General features: G+C 41.0%; 2 protein-coding genes across 7 annotated transcripts; both read left to right on the top strand.

The window, feature by feature from the left end:
- Positions 1–2,072: 2,072 nt before the first annotated feature.
- On the top strand, positions 2,073–8,415 carry LOC117971088 (zinc finger protein 239-like). 3 transcript variants are annotated; one of them, XM_059008820.1, is made up of 3 exons: positions 2,073–2,556; positions 3,878–4,247; positions 5,065–8,415. In XM_059008820.1, exons 1-3 carry the CDS (start codon positions 2,536–2,538, stop codon positions 5,757–5,759), a joined length of 1,086 nt encoding a protein of 361 aa, XP_058864803.1. In that variant the 5' UTR covers positions 2,073–2,535; the 3' UTR covers positions 5,760–8,415. The 3 variants fall into 3 exon arrangements, with proteins under 3 accessions (XP_058864803.1, XP_058864802.1, XP_034774973.2); XM_059008819.1 differs by having other exon boundaries at positions 2,073–2,383; positions 3,751–4,247; positions 5,065–8,414; XM_034919082.2 differs by having other exon boundaries at positions 3,751–4,247; positions 5,065–8,413.
- Positions 8,416–9,386: 971 nt separating this feature from the next.
- Positions 9,387–15,125, top strand: LOC117433861 (zinc finger protein OZF-like). 4 transcript variants are annotated; one of them, XM_059008816.1, is made up of 3 exons: positions 9,387–9,734; positions 11,672–12,155; positions 12,479–15,125. In XM_059008816.1, the coding sequence occupies exons 1-3, from the start codon at positions 9,693–9,695 to the stop codon at positions 13,258–13,260; spliced, it is 1,308 nt and encodes a 435-aa protein (XP_058864799.1). In that variant the 5' UTR covers positions 9,387–9,692; the 3' UTR covers positions 13,261–15,125. The 4 variants fall into 4 exon arrangements, with proteins under 4 accessions (XP_058864799.1, XP_034774972.2, XP_058864801.1 ...); XM_034919081.2 differs by having other exon boundaries at positions 9,390–9,734; positions 11,669–12,155; XM_059008818.1 differs by lacking the exon at positions 9,387–9,734 and adding an exon at positions 10,789–10,924.
- Positions 15,126–18,044: the final 2,919 nt, after the last annotated feature.

Below are 18,044 nucleotides of genomic sequence, written 5' to 3'. Positions count from 1 at the left end.
TTGTCTGACTTGGAGACACATTCACAGGGCCTGTACCCCAGTCCAGTGTTTCTTAAAAGAAATGACATTGAAGTTATAAAAGATTGAAAATGTAATTTAAGAGCTCTTCTGTGTTATCTGTGAACTACTTCCACTAACACAGCTGATGTGGCTCTAGCAGATCACTTGTGAATCACGCAGAACAAACTCCACTCTACATGCTCTGCATGCATACGTGGTTGGTTTACCATTAAAAAAAGACTCATTTGGGTTTGTTGCTAATGTATTATTGGTTGGGTAAAATATAGCACAGCCCTGGAATCATGAGTACTTCTGATAATTATATCATAGTTATTTGGGTGTGCATTAACCATTGCATTTAAATTGCACCTGTCCCAAATACATTCTAAATGCAGTACAATCACGTTCTTAGTTGATTTAACATATTCACCTAATAGCTTTGTCCACATGACTTCAATTTAAAACAGATACAATTAATACATTTACTTCCTCAATTGATTAAAACTTACACAGCAGAAAGTTAGTGACAATCTCAGATGAAGAAACAACAGTTGCTGATCACATTAATATTTTAGACCTGTAAACATTTTATATTTCAATCATGATTGTGAAAGCAACTCTGAAAACAAAAACCAAATCAGCCGAGTTTATTCAGTGTGGTTCTTTCGGCAGTTTGAACGAGGCATTCCAATGCACTGTGTGATGATCTGTCCCCTTAATTTTTTATATTGGTGTGACTGGGTGTATTTTGGTTTGATTTGTATAGTTTGGGTTATGTATCACGGGTGAGTTACAATGTATAGTGGTATGTGAGCACAGGGATGTGTGTTTGTGTGTGTGTGGAATAGTGGGTGACAGGGAGGCAGTTAAAATCCTACCTGCAAAAACACGTGGGAATGTGGCTGGAGCCGTGAATTGAACAAATGGAAAGGTTACATAATTACAGAAAGGAAGCGGCAGCAATGTTTATAGATCCCATTGCAAACCAAACAATGGCTTAAAGCTGTAGTTTTCTGTTTTTAAACAATAAAGTCTAATTTAACATGTGGCTGAGGGCATGTGTTTTTATTGTAAAATGCTTTAATGTAATCCACAGAGAATTGATTCAAGTTTGAGGAGCAGTTTAAATCCTACCCTGGATCTAACAGCTCCAGTCCAATGAGAGAGAGAGAGAAAATGAATCGGGGGCTGCCCCAGTCTCCACGCAGGTGGTTAACAGGGCTGTGTCACCAAGTGCTGCAAACGGTGGTGTTGCTATTTGACGAGGAGACACTGTCTTTTCTGGGTTTCACATGCGCGCACAGCAATCCTAAACTCAACGATGAGTAGTAACACTTCCAAAAAGCATTCCTAATTTCTGTTGCCGACTTAACAAACTCACCGACTCTTAAGAGCTGATGAGCTACTCAACAAAAAAGATTGTGGCACCCACAGCTAATATCAAACCGTGCTACAAAAATTACGAATGGATTCTGGAAGTAGATAACGAGACTGCAGATCGGATTCAACAAGGGAAATGTAAAAAAAAAAAAAAAAAAAAAAAAAAAAATCATTTTAGCCCCATTAAAATGTACAAATAAATAGTATTGCAACCTGGAACAGGTATTAATTGTCTTGAAATATTCTGTTTAGATTCTGCAGCTGCACAATATGCAGAAATGCTGTTATCTTCAATGGAAATGAAATCTCCCATACTACAGCGTTCTAAAGCAGATCGATCGATCTCTCTCTCACACACACACACACGATCTCTCTCTCTCTCTCTCTCTCTCTCTCTCTCTCTCTCTCTCTCTCTCTCTCTCAATTCAATTCAATTCAATTCAAATTGGCTTTATTGGCATGACAATAAAAATAATTGTGTTGCCAAAGCACATACATGGCATAACCAACTCAAATATACAGACAAAGAATTTTTCTTAATACTAACAGTATCCCTCCTCCCTCTATATTAATACAGTAAACAGAATCCCTCCCTTCCCCTCTCTCTCTCTCTCTCTCACACACACACACACACACACACACACTCCCTAGCTTTCCCTAGTCGTGTTGACGTCATGTTCCTGTTACAGACAAAGACCAATCGGGCTATCGGCAGCTTTGATATAAAATGCTCAGTGAATACCTGACCTGTGGCAGGCATATCCCAAAAGCATTGGTTGGTGATCGTCTTCGAATTGCAAGGGAATTACAGCTGAGTTTAGGTATGCAAACAAACGTGTCATGTGACCGAGTCAGGTGATAAGAGCTTCAGTGACGTGTTGAAAGGGGTCCTGCAGTCATTTAAGTACACGTCGTGAATATAATCAACAAGAAATGCCAGAAGTAAACAAATAAAATCAAATAAAAACCGATTTAAACGCACCAGTAGACGATAACAAAAAAAGTAATTTACATTTTGTGTTTAAGTTTGGTTGTTTGCAAAGGCGTGGCGGGCATCAACAACACCGATTCAAGGTTCGTTTAAACTGAGACCCGTGACTGAAGCCTGCCTGCTGCTATAGTATTATTATAGCGACATGCTTTTCAGCACGGTAAATGCTTCTTGTACAAGAACAGGTACGTAATGTACTCTCTGTGTATGTATGCCATTTATGCTTCTTCATTGTAGATTTGTTACATAACAAATATATTAAGATGTTTTCCGCATGGTATAAGAATTTCCTAGCACAGAGATGAGACCAAAATTATGATAACGCGATCATATAGACGTAAGCTAAAACTAACTAGAATAAATACTATAGATGAATTAATTGTTTTGTCACATAGTTTGAGCTGTGTCGGAATCTCACCTCGAGCACACTGCGCTGAGTGAGATCGAAACACCCTCCACACAGTATTAACGTGCGGTTATGGGCAGATTTAAGGATTTTATATTATTGTAATAAGGTCTTCACTTATGTATCTTTTAAAATGCATTCGCCTTGAAAATCAGCCTTTATATTTAAATTGTAGGTGAACTCAAATGGCAGAGCGAGCCCCTAGATCAGAGAAGGAGATTGCAAAGGGATTATTATTATTATTATTATTATTATTATTATTATTATTATTCAACTCGCCAACTTTCCTCCATCATTCTTCAAACCGGACTCCACGTGTTAGAGCAGCAGTCTGAATGGGCAGTGCCACGCACTTTCCATTACTGTACGCATTCATAATTCTCCCTTAAATGTATCATTGCTTATTGTATCCTGTTCAGATATTGTGTTGTGGTTGACCTGAGCAAGCCAAATGTCAGTTTATAGTGTGGAGTGGTGAGTAACCATTTAGTATAATCAAGCAAGATGTATTTAACGGTGCGGTTAAGAGTGTGGGGGTGATTAATTAGACTCGTGTAAAATACGTTTAGGGATTTCTTATTTAAAAATAAATAAATAAATAAATAATAAATACAAGATTAGGAATTACTCAGCTAGTTTGGCAGTTTTTTTTTTTTTTTTTTGGTACTGATTAATATTAGGCAAAATAATTATAAACAACTGGATAGTGTTAGAAACACTATCGTAACTGTTACAACTGAAACAAATGTGTTGGAATAAGTTGCACAAAATAAATCTACAATGAATAATACATGGAATAGATAAGTGATGTAAACTTTTACAACAAGTAAAATCCTATGGTATTATAAACTTTAGCAACAGATTCTATGTCACTTCAGTAGTAAAGCCCTAGTATTGAGGCCAGGTTTTGTCAGCCCCTTGAATGGCTTTAGTAACACTGTATTTAAATATGTAAATACATTTATTTCATCAGCTACTAAACATAGAATCCCGTGTGATACCACAGTGTGACGATGGAATCTGTCCAGATTAAAGAGGAGCTCCCTGAACTTGAACTGGTCCCCATTAGCGAGTTCATGGCTTCCCTCCCCATTAAACAGGAGCTCTGTGAGATGCAATATGACAGCAGCCAGCCAGAGGTCTCTGAGATTAAAGCTGAGCACAATGAATTGGAGATCCCCCAGACAGAAGAACCCCTTCCTGTTAAACAAGAAGAGGTGCTGGAAACTGTCCGTATTAAACAGGAGCCCCCTGAAGTTGAGTTTGACCACATGGAACCAGTGAAGGAAGAATCAGAGGACTTCAAACCAAACATCCCTGAGCTGGAGCCTGTACGCCTGCGGGAGTGTAGGGTGGTGCTGGAGAGAATCTGCGTGAGAGAGCAAGGCGCTGGAGAGGAAGGCTCTCCCAACAGCATGCAAAGAGGTGGAAAGGAAGACAGGCATTCATATTCAAAACACAGTCTAGCAGGTGAGTGACTCCCAGTAGCTGTGACATTGTCGTTCTAGATTGTGTGATATCCACAGTGTGTTTGGGACGGAGGGAGCATGTAGGTTAGATTACTAGATGCTTGTTTTTCCTGCACCACTCCAAGCAGTTCAAGATAGGACTCACTACTGATAAACTTAACATCGACATATAATGCTGCCATTGGGGCAGGAGGTATTATATCAAGGGGGAGAAAAACCAAAGTACTGTTATATTATTATAAATGTTCAGCGTAAAAGTATGGATATTATTGTAAAGGTGTAATGCAATGCTCTTGCATGGTGCTGCAAATGTCTAATGTACTGTGATTGCATGTCTCTGCAACCAATCAAAAAGATGATTTACAAACACAGAAAGAGAGGGAGCAGTTCCAGTCTCCAAGCACATCACTGGCAGCTGTTCTGATTGGATGTTGGTTTTTCTGATGCGGATTACATTACAGTTCTGTGTATGCATCTGTACATACCCCAAGATGGATAACAAGTTAGAAAATGCCATGATGAGAATGATATAATTGTAATCTAATTCTGATGAGAAAGATATTATTGTAGTGTTTGCTAGGGGAAATAGACCTGCAATATTACAGGAGAACTTTGAAGTCAGATTTTGTTCCCAGAGCTCAGTTTCACCAGCATCAGTCTTTACTAACTTTGCTTTCACACATAAAGGCTTTAAGTTGACCTTTTGTGTAGCTAACGTGGTGTAACCCAGTGCAAGCCCCCATAGCTCCACCACCCAGCCACATGCCCTAAACCTACAAGCAGACTCTCTTACTTTCTTTCTTGTTCATATTTTCCAGGTTCCAGTCCAGCAGCTAAAGCGAGGGCGGGCAGTGGAGAATATCCTGACTGTGGGAAAGGTTTCACCCAGGTACATGTTAACACACACCAGAGAATTCACACAGCAGGGAAAATGTATCAGTGCACTCACTGTGGGAAGAGTTTCAATCAGTCTACAAGACTTGAAAGACACCAGCAAACTCACACAGGAGAGAAACCGTATTGCTGCTCTAAATGTGGGAAGAGTTTCAGCCAATCGGCACACCTTGAGAGACACCAGCTAATTCACACAGGAGAGAAACCGTATCACTGCTGTGAATGTGGAAAGAGTTTCAGTCAGTCTGGAGATCTGAAAGCACACCAGCTAATTCACACAGGAGAGAAACCATATTGCTGCACTGAATGTGGAAAGTGCTTCAGAAAGTTAGGAAACCTGAAAACACACCAGCTAATTCACGCAGGAGAGAAACCGTATCGCTGCTCTGACTGTGGGAAGAGTTTCTGTGATTCAGGACACCTGAAAAAACACCAGCGAATTCACACAGGAGAGAAACCGTATTACTGCTCGGACTGTGGGAACAGCTTCACTAGAAAAGACAGCCTAGAAAAACACCAGCGAATTCACACAGGAGAGAAACCGTATTGCTGCTCTGACTGTGGGAAGAATTTCAGTAGAAAATACAGCCTGAAAATACACCAGCGAATTCACACGTGATAGAAACCGTATCACTGCTCTGACTGGTAGAGTTTCTGCATTAAACACACCAGTGAATTCGGAGAGGAGAGAAACCTTAAAGACCAAGTTCAATTGGTCTTTTCACTCATTAGGAAAAAAATGTTAACCTTGCATTATGAATCCTTGCAGGACTCTAAATTGAAACCTAAAAGAGCAAGGCCAAAATGGCCTTTGGTTCAATCAATTTGTAGAGGCACCACGGCCACTTAACTTAAGTCAAGGCCAAATTTCAAGTATCGTTTTATAAAGTAGCACATTATAAAATATCACATTACAGAATATCAATACAGATAAGAGCAGTTATGAAAGTACAATAAGATAACATTTAAGAGCAAAATAAAGAATGCAGTAAAGTATAAGTAAGAGGGAGTTTGACTAGGAGCAGTTAAAACTTATAGTAAAAAAGTCTAATCTTACACACACCTGGGTGTTGCGAGGCACGAGGCAATAGGCTGAGTGTCGCTTATTGTGCTTATAAAACTACTGTTTTATAAAAATAAAATAACATTTCAGCTTTAAATTAAGCTGTATATAATGTATCATTCAGCCAGTGCGCAATAGATCCTATACATAGTCTCTAGAAGCTACAAATTGTAACTGCTTATTTACTGTCTTATATACTTCGGCGCCTCCTCAAGACACAGCTGTTCAGACAGCCTCTGTAAACCTCACAACTCTCGACTGGACTATATGGCACCCAACTGTATCAGTACTGGCATCATCTTGTACTTAACAGCTGCACACTTTACTGTATTCTACTACTGCTCTTAATCAATGTAACAACTGTAATTTACCCTGGATAAGGGTGTCTGCTAATAAAATAATTTAAAGTCACTGTTTCCTTGCACTCTCTGCACGTTTATTTTGAATTCCTTCAAACGCGCTGCCTGCGGCTGTTCTCAACATTAGTTTAACCCATGACTTCTTCAGAACCTCCCAGACGGTCAGTGAGGCAGGCATGCAGAATATCACATCGGTCAACCTGAACAAAACTGTTCACTGCATTATAATACACACTGGTATCTACAATTACTGTAACGTGTTTGACCTTTTACACCATATTCTTGAAAATTAGAACCTCGGGTTTTTGTTTTGTTTGTTTGTTTTTTGTCATACGGTGTCCCTTCGCTGTTAAGATCCAACACACCGATCTGCCCCCTGATTTTAGATTCTGCAGTGCTGCACTACAGAACCTATCGCCGTGCCCAAAGAGACAGAGATTTTGAGATTGTAAAGAAAATAAATCCACGAAATTGCCCCTAGCCTTGCGTCGACCCAGGGGACTTTTTCAACCTGAAAAAAGAAACAAGGTCTAGGGGTCACAAATGGAGATTAGATAAAGGGGCATTCAGAACAGAAAATAGGCACTTTTTTACACAGAGAATTGCCAAATCATCATAGTGTGATTGCTTCCAGGGAGTCCTTGTAAGGGCTGTCCATTAACTCTGTTTTGTTACATTGGTGTTAGCATTGGGATGAAAAGAAATAAGTAATCCAGCTTTGAGCGGGAGCAGATAGAAGATGGAGAGGGACCAGTGGCTGTGATACGACCCGGTGGGATGGCGGACTGGAGGATCTCCTCGGTGGCCTGGAGGATCAAGGCTGGTGCCTTGCCTGCGGGGAGTTCGGGCACCAAGTGGCGTGCTGCCCCGTCCAGGAGGGAGAGGACCTACTGCCTGCCCGAAAACGAAAGTGGAGGAGGGGCGGCTGTTCGTGGAGGTTAACGAGGGATCCTGGACCATCTCCAGTGTGTGAGATGGAAGACCCGCCGCCCGAGAGAGCACCTCCGCTATCTGCCTTGTTAAGAGAGCCACCACTGGAACCGCCAGTCCTTTTAAGGGCTCCTGCAAGGGGTGCGAGCAAGGGGCAGGAGCAGAGAGAACTGCTGCCGAAGAGCCCAGATCTGCCGTCGCCTGAGGAAGAACCCCTGTTGCCTGCGAGGGAGCCCCTGATACTGGGGTGCCGAGAGTCACTCAGGCCAGAGGAGGAAAGCAGACTGCTTTCCGCTCAGCACGGCCCACCGGCCCACCCACCAAAGCCCTTAGAGGGAAAATTGGACATGCGGGGAGGGGGTCTGTGTTTCAGGGGTGGAGGTTGCCGATCACGGTCATATGCTGCATGGGGCCCTGTGAACTTTTTGGGGGCAAAAAGGCTAAGGTGGGGGTAATGTAGCGAACCGTGTATTATGTTTGTGTACTGTATTCCCTCTTGTTTCCACTGTGTGTTTTTAATACTGCTGTATTGTGTTCCCCCCCTCTTTATCACCTGTAGTTCGCTCTGTCCCTGTGGCTGTGCGAGCTATCCTGCATGCATGTGTGCTCTGGCCCCTGTCATTGGCTGTTGGTTGTGTGTGCCCATTGGTCCTAGTGTGCGGCTGGGGACCAATAGGATAGCTGTTCGTTCCGACACTCGATTAGCATAAAGGGGCGGAGCTAAGTTATAAAAGTGTTGGATGCTCATGGTGGTCGTTCCAGGGCAAGCAGCAAGAGCAATGGTCTGTGTAGGGTGCTAAGAGATATCCTAAATAAAGCTTTGAACCTAAAAGCAGCATGTCTCCTTCTGTTCTGCCTATTGCGTGAAACGCTACAATACAAAATGCTCTGGGTGAACTGAAAAAAATGTTTTCTTATGAAATGGACAACTAATGATAATAAACAAAAGTGAAAATCAAGTGATAACGGCATAGCGTGACCCTCGGGGGACTTCTAAGGCTATGCAGGACGACTTAGAAATGCTAAATTAAAAATCATAGTAAAGAACATAATGATCTTGAATTAATGCTGATATTAATGTGTATATTGATAAACAAAGGGCGAGTTTTTATTCTGTATCCTGTTCAGAATGTTAAATACAGAGCAGGGAGTTTTGTACTTGATCCACTGCTGGCAAGTATCTGTGCCGTTTCTACTTATTTGTTTATTTAGCAGACGCCTTTATCCAAGGCAACTTACAGAGACTAGGGTGTGTGAACTATGCATCAGCTGCAGAGTCACTTACAATTACATCTCACGCGAAAGACGGAGCACAAGGAGGTTAAGTGACTTGCTCAGGGTCACACAATGAGTCAGTGGCTGAGGTGGGATTTGAACCCGGGGATCTCCTGGTTACAAGCTCTTTTCTTTAACCACGGGACCACACAGCCTACTAAATATCAATCAAGATTCATCTTGAAACAGGCCAGTACAATGTCAAGTACTTTAATCAAGATTACATATTTACACTTCAACAAACGGAAATTGAACATATATATATATATATATATATATATATATATATATATATATATATATATATGAATTTGTGTTTATAAACTTTGTTCAAGTATGTTATAAGAAAATATGTGTAATCTGAGTTATAATGAGACATTCTAAGATAAATAAATCATAATACATACTAGAAATTACTGCTGAATGATAGCACCGTGCAGTAAAGACATTTTATAATAATAATAATAATAATAATAATAATTTTAAAAGATTGTTTATAGAAAAAAGAATATATAAAGCTTAAGTTGTAAAGCAGATACAAAGAATTGGTGCATCTTCCAAAATACAAAACGCGAAAACCGCGAGTTTGTAATCTGATTGTATGCCCTTACGAGAGTTTAAGTTTTGCGTACAATACACGCGTTACACTGCCACCAGCTGCGTCTGTCGCTGCAGAATGCACCCCTGTCATGTCACCGAGTCAGCTGATAACAGCTTAGTGACGTTTAAAAGAGGAACCTGTTGGCAATTAATAAGACCCAGCGCCATTTATAAAGCCGTATAAAGAAAGAACAGCAAAACAAAAGTTAAAAAAAACGCGACTAAGGCATTCGGAGTCTTTATTATTATTATTATTATTATTATTATTATTATTATTATTATTAGTAGTAGTAGTAGTAGTAGTAGTAGTAGTAGTAGTATTTAAATGCTATTGCACATCCGTTTGCAAGGCGTGGACGATAAACAAGTAAGTTCCTTTTTTATTTATCTTTTAATTATTATTAAAATGTAGTTTGCGACACACGGATGTGGCTGGACACAGGTTTGTTTGCAAAATGAACAAAAAACAAGACCGATTCAATTTCAATTTAAAAAAGGCCAACAATATGCTTGGATATATTGTGAGAAGTGTTGAATTTAAATCAAGGGAAGTAATGTTAAAACTTTACAATGCATTAGTAAGACCTCACCTAGAATACTGTGTTCAGTTCTGGTCACCTCGTTTCAAAAAGGATATTGCTGCTCTAGAAAGAGTGCAAAGAAGAGCAACCAGAATTATCCCGGGTTTAAAAGGCATAGAGTATGCAGACAGGCTAAAAGAATTGCATCTATTCAGTCTTGAACAAAGAAGACTACGTGGCGATCTGATTCAAACATTTAGAATCCTAAAAGGTATAGACAATGTCGACCCAGGGGACTTCTTTGACCTGAAAAAAGAAACAAGGACCAGGGGTCACAAATGGAGATTAGATAAAGGGGCATTCAGAACAGAAAATAGGAGGCACTTTTTTACACAGAGAATTGTGAGGGTCTGGAACCAACTCCCCAGTAATGTTGTTGAAGCAGACACCCTGGGATCCTTCAAGAAGCTGCTTGATGAGATTCTGGGATCAATAAGCTACTAACAACCAAACGAGCAAGATGGGCTGAATGAGGCCTCCTCTCGTTTTTAAACTTTCTTATGTTCTTATGGGACTTTTGGGGTGCTACACTGAACTTTCCTATAATTAGGTGTGTGTGCGTGCGTCACCCTGCGTGAGTCTGCGAGTGGAAGCGCGTTTAGTGTCTAGGCAGCGCTGGCGTGCTGCCTAGGATGTCACGTGTACAGTGCAGGGGTCTGTGTTGGCTGCACTGGATTTGTGTTTGGTCCCGCCAGTCAGCTGCTTGTGCGGGACCGAGGGTCTGAGCGATTGGTCCGTGTGTATGTAAATGTATCGCTGTGAGTGTGTGAGCCAATAGGGTTCAGGGGGGCGGGGGATGTCACTATTTACCACCTGCATGTTGTACTTAAGGTGATTTTTCGTGTAACAATGTTTCTTTCAATACGGTAAACGATACAGTTTAGTGACTGCCTTCTTAGAATGAAGGAACTGCACCCGGATTCGCCAGATCTTATTTTATGTTAAACTTTATCAGAATAATTTGATTTGCCTTGTTGTACGTGTTTAAAACATTTTTTTTAAAATATGTTAATTAATGTATCTGTTTATGCCAGTCTCGTTTATATCCGTGTCAATGCATATGGTATATCAAAGTGGGCCTCAAATATGTTGTAATGTTTCTAAAAATCTTAATAGTCTGAGAAAGGACATGAAATACTAAATAAGGGATGTCAATACTATTGTAATGAACAAATACTTGAAATTGCTTTTGTTTTCTTTTACACAGATTGTTAGTTAAACTACTAGAAATTATAATTGGTGGCTAATGTTAACGAAATGCTTGTATTTAACACGTGTTCTTGAATGATCTTGTGTTGTGTACAGGCGCACTCCACTTATAACGGATCCTGTTAGATCGGAGTTCTGTTTGCATTGTATTGAGAGGCATGACCCCGCCAAACAACATGACTTGTTTAACGTATATACCGTTTAATACGTACAGTTTTCCTGTTCCACAGGCAGATATTTTGCGCAAATAAGGTACACCGGGGACAGTAAATGACAGTCATGGCAGCATTTGTGACGTCAGGCAGGGAAACAGTTGCTGTTTATTTGTATTATTCTATGTTTTTGTTGGCACAGCCGTACAGTTTAAGTATAAACAATTTTTATTACATTTAGCGAAAATCTACATTCATAAAAGGGTACTGCTTATTATACTGTACGGCCCACAGGGCGTGTTTTGTGTCGGTCCCTGGAATAGCCTTAGTAGCACTGAATTATTTTATTTTTTATTTAGCAGCTACTAAACAGAATCCCGTGTGCTGCCATGGACAGTGTGAAGATGGAATCTGTCCAGATTAAAGAGGAGCTCCTTGAATCTAAACTTGTCCCCATTAAAATGGAGTTCTCTGGCCTGGCTTCCCTCCCCATTAAACAGGAGATATGTGACTGCTGTCACCTACAGGTCTCTGAGATTAAAGCTGAGCACAATGAATTGGAGACAAAAGAACACCTTTGTGTTAAAGAAGAGGTGATGGACGTTGTCCGTATTAAACAGGAGCCCCTTGAAGTAGAGTTTGACCACATGGAACCAGTGAAGGAAGAATCCGAGGACTTCAAACCAAACATCCCTGACCTGGAGCCTGTACGCCTGCGGGAGTGTAGCGTGGTGCTGGAGAGAATCTGCGTGAGAGAGCAAGGCGCTGGAGAGGAAGGCTCTCCCAACAGCATGCAAGGAGGTGGAAAGGAAGACAGGCATTCATATTCAAAACACAGTCTAGCAGGTGAGTGACTCCCAGTAGCTGTGACATTGTCATTCTAGATTGTGTGATATCCACAGTGTGTTTGAGAGGGGAGGGAGCATGTAGGTTAGATTACTAGGTGTGTGTTTTTCGTGCACCACTCCAAGCAGTTCAAGATAGGACTCACTACTGATAAACTTAACATCTACATATAATGTTGCCATTGGGGCGTGTAACCCAGTGTGTAACCCAGTGCAAGCCCCCACAGCTGAAATTCACATGCTTTAGTCCACTCCACCACCTAGCCACATGCCCGAAGCCTACAAGCAGTCCCTCTTACTTTCTTTCTTGTTAATATTTTCCAGGTTCCAGCCCAGCAGTTAAAGCGAGGGCGGGCGGTGGAGAATATCCTAACTGTGAGAAAGGTTTTGCCCAGTTAGAGCATTTTAAAAAGCACAAGAGAGTTCGTAAAGGTGGTAAATCGTGTCGCTGCTCTCAGTGTGGGAAGAGTTTAAGTAATGCAAGACACCTGAAAATACACCAGCGAATTCACACAGGACAGAAACCGTATAGCTGCTCTGATTGTGGGAAGAGTTTCTATAGAAAAGACAACCTGAAAAAACACCAACGAATTCACACAGACCAGGACCTGTATTGCTCTGACTGTGGTGTAAGTTTCAGTAGAAAAGCCAGTCTGAAAAAACACCAGAGATTTCACACAGGAGAGAAACCGTATCGCTGCTCTGACTGTGGGAAAAGTTTCAATCGGTCAGAACACCTTGAAAAACACAGACGAATTCACACAGGAGAGAAGCCATATCACTGCTCTGACTGTGGGAAGAATTTCAGTCGGTCAGCACACCTTCAAAGACACCGGCGAATTCACACAGGAGAGAAACCGTATCACTGCTCTGACTGTGGGAAGAGTTTCAGTCAGTCCGGAGATCTGAAAACACACCAGCGAATTCACACTGGAGAGAAACCGTATCACTGCTCTGAATGTGGGAAGAATTTTAGACAGTCCGGAGATCTGACAGCACACAAGCGAATTCACACGGGAGAGAGACCGTACCACTGCTCTGTATGTGGGAAGAGTTTCAGTCATTCAGGACACCTGAAAAAACACCAGCGAACTCACTCAAGATAGAAACCGTATTACTGCTCTGATTATGGGAGAGTTTCTGTGTTAAACACACCAGCGAATTCAGAGAGGATAGAAACCTTAAAGACCATGTTCAATGGCACTTTTCACTCATTAGGAAAACATTTTTAACCTTGCATTATGAATCCTTGTAATATTTGTTTTTGGGTATCACTCCTAAGAGCATACATTGTAAATGGTAAAAATTCACTTCAATTGCTTGCACCCTGATAGTGTCAGAAAGTGGGCAGTGACACGGACACATCACAAGAGGCTTCTCTGCTGCTGTCAATGCAGTCAGAGTGGGAATGTGCAGAAAGGAAACCCATCTGCAACTATCAGGAGCAATCCATAACTCGTGCGGTGAATGAGTTTCAGGGTTTAGGATTTAAACTTAATTTGAAAATAAATTGATGGGAACGAGTATCCTGACCCTGGTATGTAGCATCCCTGAGACCAGACTGCAATGTCCTGATTTGTCTTGTAAATTCATCATGGTTCTAGAATAAATGAAAAACTATACTGTCCTATAACTGTATTATGACATAAATGACTGAATATTGCGCGACCGTGTAGTTTTGCATTGTGCATTGTCCAGGCTTTTATTTGTGCCTGCTTTTGTAAACTGACCCAAATAATACCAGTGTAGCAAGCATGTGTATGGATCTTCACGGAGGATTGGTAATTTCAGGTAACACAGCTGCGTTGTGTGAGGTTCAAGCTTCAGAATGTTAGCAAGCTCATACTCTGCGTTGTAGTTCCCACTGTGGAGAACTGGAAAACATGGACCTGGGAATACTTGGATCTGAGTGGACTAAAGGACTGAACCTATACTGAGGTGCTCCACTTTCTCGTGCCCGCCAGTGTACAGTTGCTTGTTTTGCAGAAATCCAGTTCGGGCTTTTTTGTCGACTGCTTCCAAAGCATAAACAATTGTGATTGAAAGAAGTTAGCGGCTGCTGACAGAAAGAAATGGCTCAGAAGAATTGATTTTTTTTGCTGTCTATTTAGCTGTACTATAGTAATAATGCTAAGTTTAAAGAGTAAGTAGCAGGGTTCCGAAACGTTTCACGTCCCCACGTGTTGCTACAACTGTTTAAATAACATACCTGTCATTTTCCTTTTCATTGCTACATCCTGACAACTTTTTCCACTTATAACTTTAAAGTATTTTCACAATGGCTGCTCTACTACACTGATAGTGTAAGGATTATTGCCTACATTGTCAAACAGGTAACACAGCAAGAATGATCCATGATGTGGTACGGAACAGAAAAGCCAGAGCACTTAAGTGGGGATGCCTGGGTCAGTAGAATGCTTGTGTTTAATATTGAGAGCAGCGGGGATGCCTGGGTCAGTAGAATGCTTGTGTTTAATATTGAGAGCAGTGGGGATGCCTGGGTCAGTAGAATGCTTGTGTTTAATATTGAGAGCAGTGGGGATGCCTGGGTCAGTAGAATGCTTGTGTTTAATATTGAGAGCAGTGGGGATGCCTGGGTCAGTAGAATGCTTGTGTTTAATATTGAGAGCAGTGGGGATGCCTGGGTCAGTAGAATGCTTGTGTTTAATATTGAGAGCAGTGGGGATGCCTGGGTCAGTAGAATGCTTGTGTTTAATATTGAGAGCAGTGGGGATGCCTGGGTCAGTAGAATGCTTGTGTTTAATATTGAGAGCAGTCGGGATGCCTGGGTCAGTAGAATGCTTGGCTTTCCTTTTGATCTTTATGGAATTTTGCTTTTGTGGATTCTTTTCCTATGCCTGTTTTATTCTCTTTTAGACAGAAAAAAATGTGTTTGTGGCTTTTAGTGTGTGTTTCTTACTGTTATAAAATTGTCAAAACGAATTAATAAAAAAATATTTGTGTACCATAACATTAAGACTTTGTACTTTCACTGGGACCCCCAACATTTCCATTGAGAGTCCTGGACCGTCAATGGGAAAGCATTTTGGAGAGCCCTGCTTTAACACTGGGACATGTTAACTGATAGTCTGAGCTTTCTTCAGTGAGCTTTGATAACCAGCAGTGAAATTAACATGGTGTGAGCTAACTGTGCTTAACAAGGCTTGCAGGGAAGACTGACCCCCTTACTGAGAGAGAATGGGTGAGAATTATTTCAGTTTTTCTCAATCGCTAAAGCACTGATGCTATTAGCACAATTCAGTACAGTACAAACACCACAGTTGCGCAATTTGCAAAACATCAAATACAATTATAAAATGAATAGGTCAAATGTTTTCATACATCTTGCAAAACCTGATATTTACAGCAATGTAGGGTCATACCGGCAGCAGTGTGGAGTAGTGGTTAGGGCTCTGGACTCTTGATTGGAGGGTCGTGGGTTCAATCCCAGGTGTGGGACACTGCTGCTGTACCCTTGAGCAAGGTACTTTACCTAGATTGCTCCAGTAAAAACCCAACTGTATAAATGGGCATCTGCTAAGAAATAAATTATAATAATATTGTTTTAATTCTTCAACCAAAATAAAGTACAACTTTCAATTGAAAATCAATCATGCAATTCAAAGGCTCAAAAAAACAGTATACACAAGACATGTTGTTTTTTTCATTTCATGGGCAATACATTTAGTAATTAATTTATAATTAAAAATATATTATAATAATAATTATAATAATAAACTTGCAAGATCAATGTTTGGTATTACAATAATATTTGCATTCTGCCTCACATAAGCTGCTCAGCTGTGTCACATAATCAGCAGATGTTCTCCTTAGCAAGGCACCTGCGGAAGAATCGTCTGGCGTGATGGATCCACGCTTGGCAGGCATCTGCCCCAATGTCGGACTGACCAAGTCCATTCCTTCAGGAAGTGTGCCCTGCTCAGGGGGATTGTAGTCCGAACCCTTCCACCTCCGAGAGGAGAAAAACTCATCGATTGGCTTGAGAAAGAGGGACAGATATGTGTGACACTCACATATGAAACTCGCATTAAAGTGATTGAATTGCATCAAGTGACTCATGCAGATGGTATAGAATTTTATACTGTGTGAGAAATGTGTTAGTCGTTGTGCAAATGAGGAGTCCGTTTCTGTTTTTGTATTCACTGTTTTGAGAATTGTGCTCATTGTTTCAGGAATTTTGCGTTAGCAATTGAGAAAAACGAATGATTTGGTTGCACTGGTCTAATCTCACACACAGAGCCAGAAAGGACCCCCTGTGTTGTGGTTTATTGGTGGTTTCTGTTGCTCTGTGTCTATAAATCTAGCTTTTTTTTAGCTTGTGTGACAACGTGACTTTTCAACTAGCCCCACCTCCTCTACATTTATACAGACAGAGAGGAGAAGTAGGCGGGGCTAGTTGAAAGGGGACACTGTCACATGAATGGAATGAGGGAGGCTGTCCAGTCCTGGCATCGAGGATTCTGCAGGCAAGCTCAAAGCAAGACAGAGAACAATGAGGATAACACTGTACTGGAGCAACAGAACCCAAAACCACTGGACACTTTATAAGGACCAAAACCTAATATCGGGTTGGACCATGGGTGCCACCACCACGGGGGCCATGCCCCCCCCCCCCCCCCCCTGCACTTTTCCTACTGGTGGGGGGGGAGGGGGGCAGTATATGGTTTGCCCCCCCTACTTTTACCATGCCTATTTTTTTAAATGTCCTCCTTACATGCAATATGTGTGTATGAGTTCAGTGAATGCTGTATATACAGTAACATGTAGGAATACATTGCGTGCAGATTTGTGATTGCTCCTGTCTTACCTCAGCAGCAGAAGCAATATGAGTCTCAGGGGGAAGTCAGATGCTTTACACTGACCTCTTAAGGAATGTTACTAGAGGTAAGAGCTACCCTTGTGATTTGCAACTTTATGCACAGATCCATTTGTCCAGCATTGTTGCCCTCCCACTTTTTTCCTTGATGGCACCTCTGGCACACAATGTGTAGTGCAGAGAGGTAGGCTGAGGGCTGTGATGACGAATGCGATATTCAAGTTCATCCCAGATCTGCTCAATTGGATTGAGATCCAGGGATTGTGGAGACCATGGAAGATGCCTGAAGTCTCTGTTGTGCTCTTCAGACAATGTGTGGATGGGTGCATTACTATCTGGAAAATAGCCCTCAAGGTACAACTGCAGCATTATTGTCTTGCTAAATTAAATATAGGAGCATTGTAGTGCTTTTCTTATCAGATCTAAGTACATATTTATATACCAACAGACAAAATCTCACTGCAAATGAACATTTAATCAAAACCTTTTATTAACATTCATTATTTAAATGTCAGCATAGGTCTGTATGAATAGGCTTGTTTCAATATCCTGTATATCTGTCATAAAAAAACAACAGTAACAATAACATTGCATTTGAACCAATTAATAAACTTGTTTACAAAATACTATCAAACACATTTTTTTTTTGTTGTTTTTAAAAGTATGTGTAATACTGCATTCTATTATATAAGTGTCCATTATTTAAAAATAAATGTACATTCCATAACTAAGAAATAAAATTCTGCATTGGAATGATTGAGTGCATCTAAAAAAACAAAAACTCCCTAATGCTTCAGCATCAGTAAGACCGTATTGTCAGTGGTAACACCAATAGCTCGCACGCAATACCAACTTGAACCAGCAGATGGCATGTTTTTACTTAGATCTCTTTTTGGCCAAGCTTACTAACTATTCAAGCAAAGCTTGCTTCTGAAAAGACTTCTCAAAGCGGATTTTTTTTTTTTCTTCTCCGAAGTGCGGCTGGGAAGCATATTACCGTTGCACTATGCCCTTTAGGCACTTTGGTGAAACTTTGCGGGCTGTTTCCCCACC

Source organism: Acipenser ruthenus, chromosome 38 (assembly GCF_902713425.1).
Source record: "Acipenser ruthenus chromosome 38, fAciRut3.2 maternal haplotype, whole genome shotgun sequence".
In the NCBI taxonomy this organism is placed as follows: Eukaryota; Metazoa; Chordata; class Actinopteri; order Acipenseriformes; family Acipenseridae; genus Acipenser; species Acipenser ruthenus.
The sequence above is the reverse complement of the archived record's forward strand: the minus strand, read 5'-3'. Positions and strand labels throughout refer to the sequence as shown.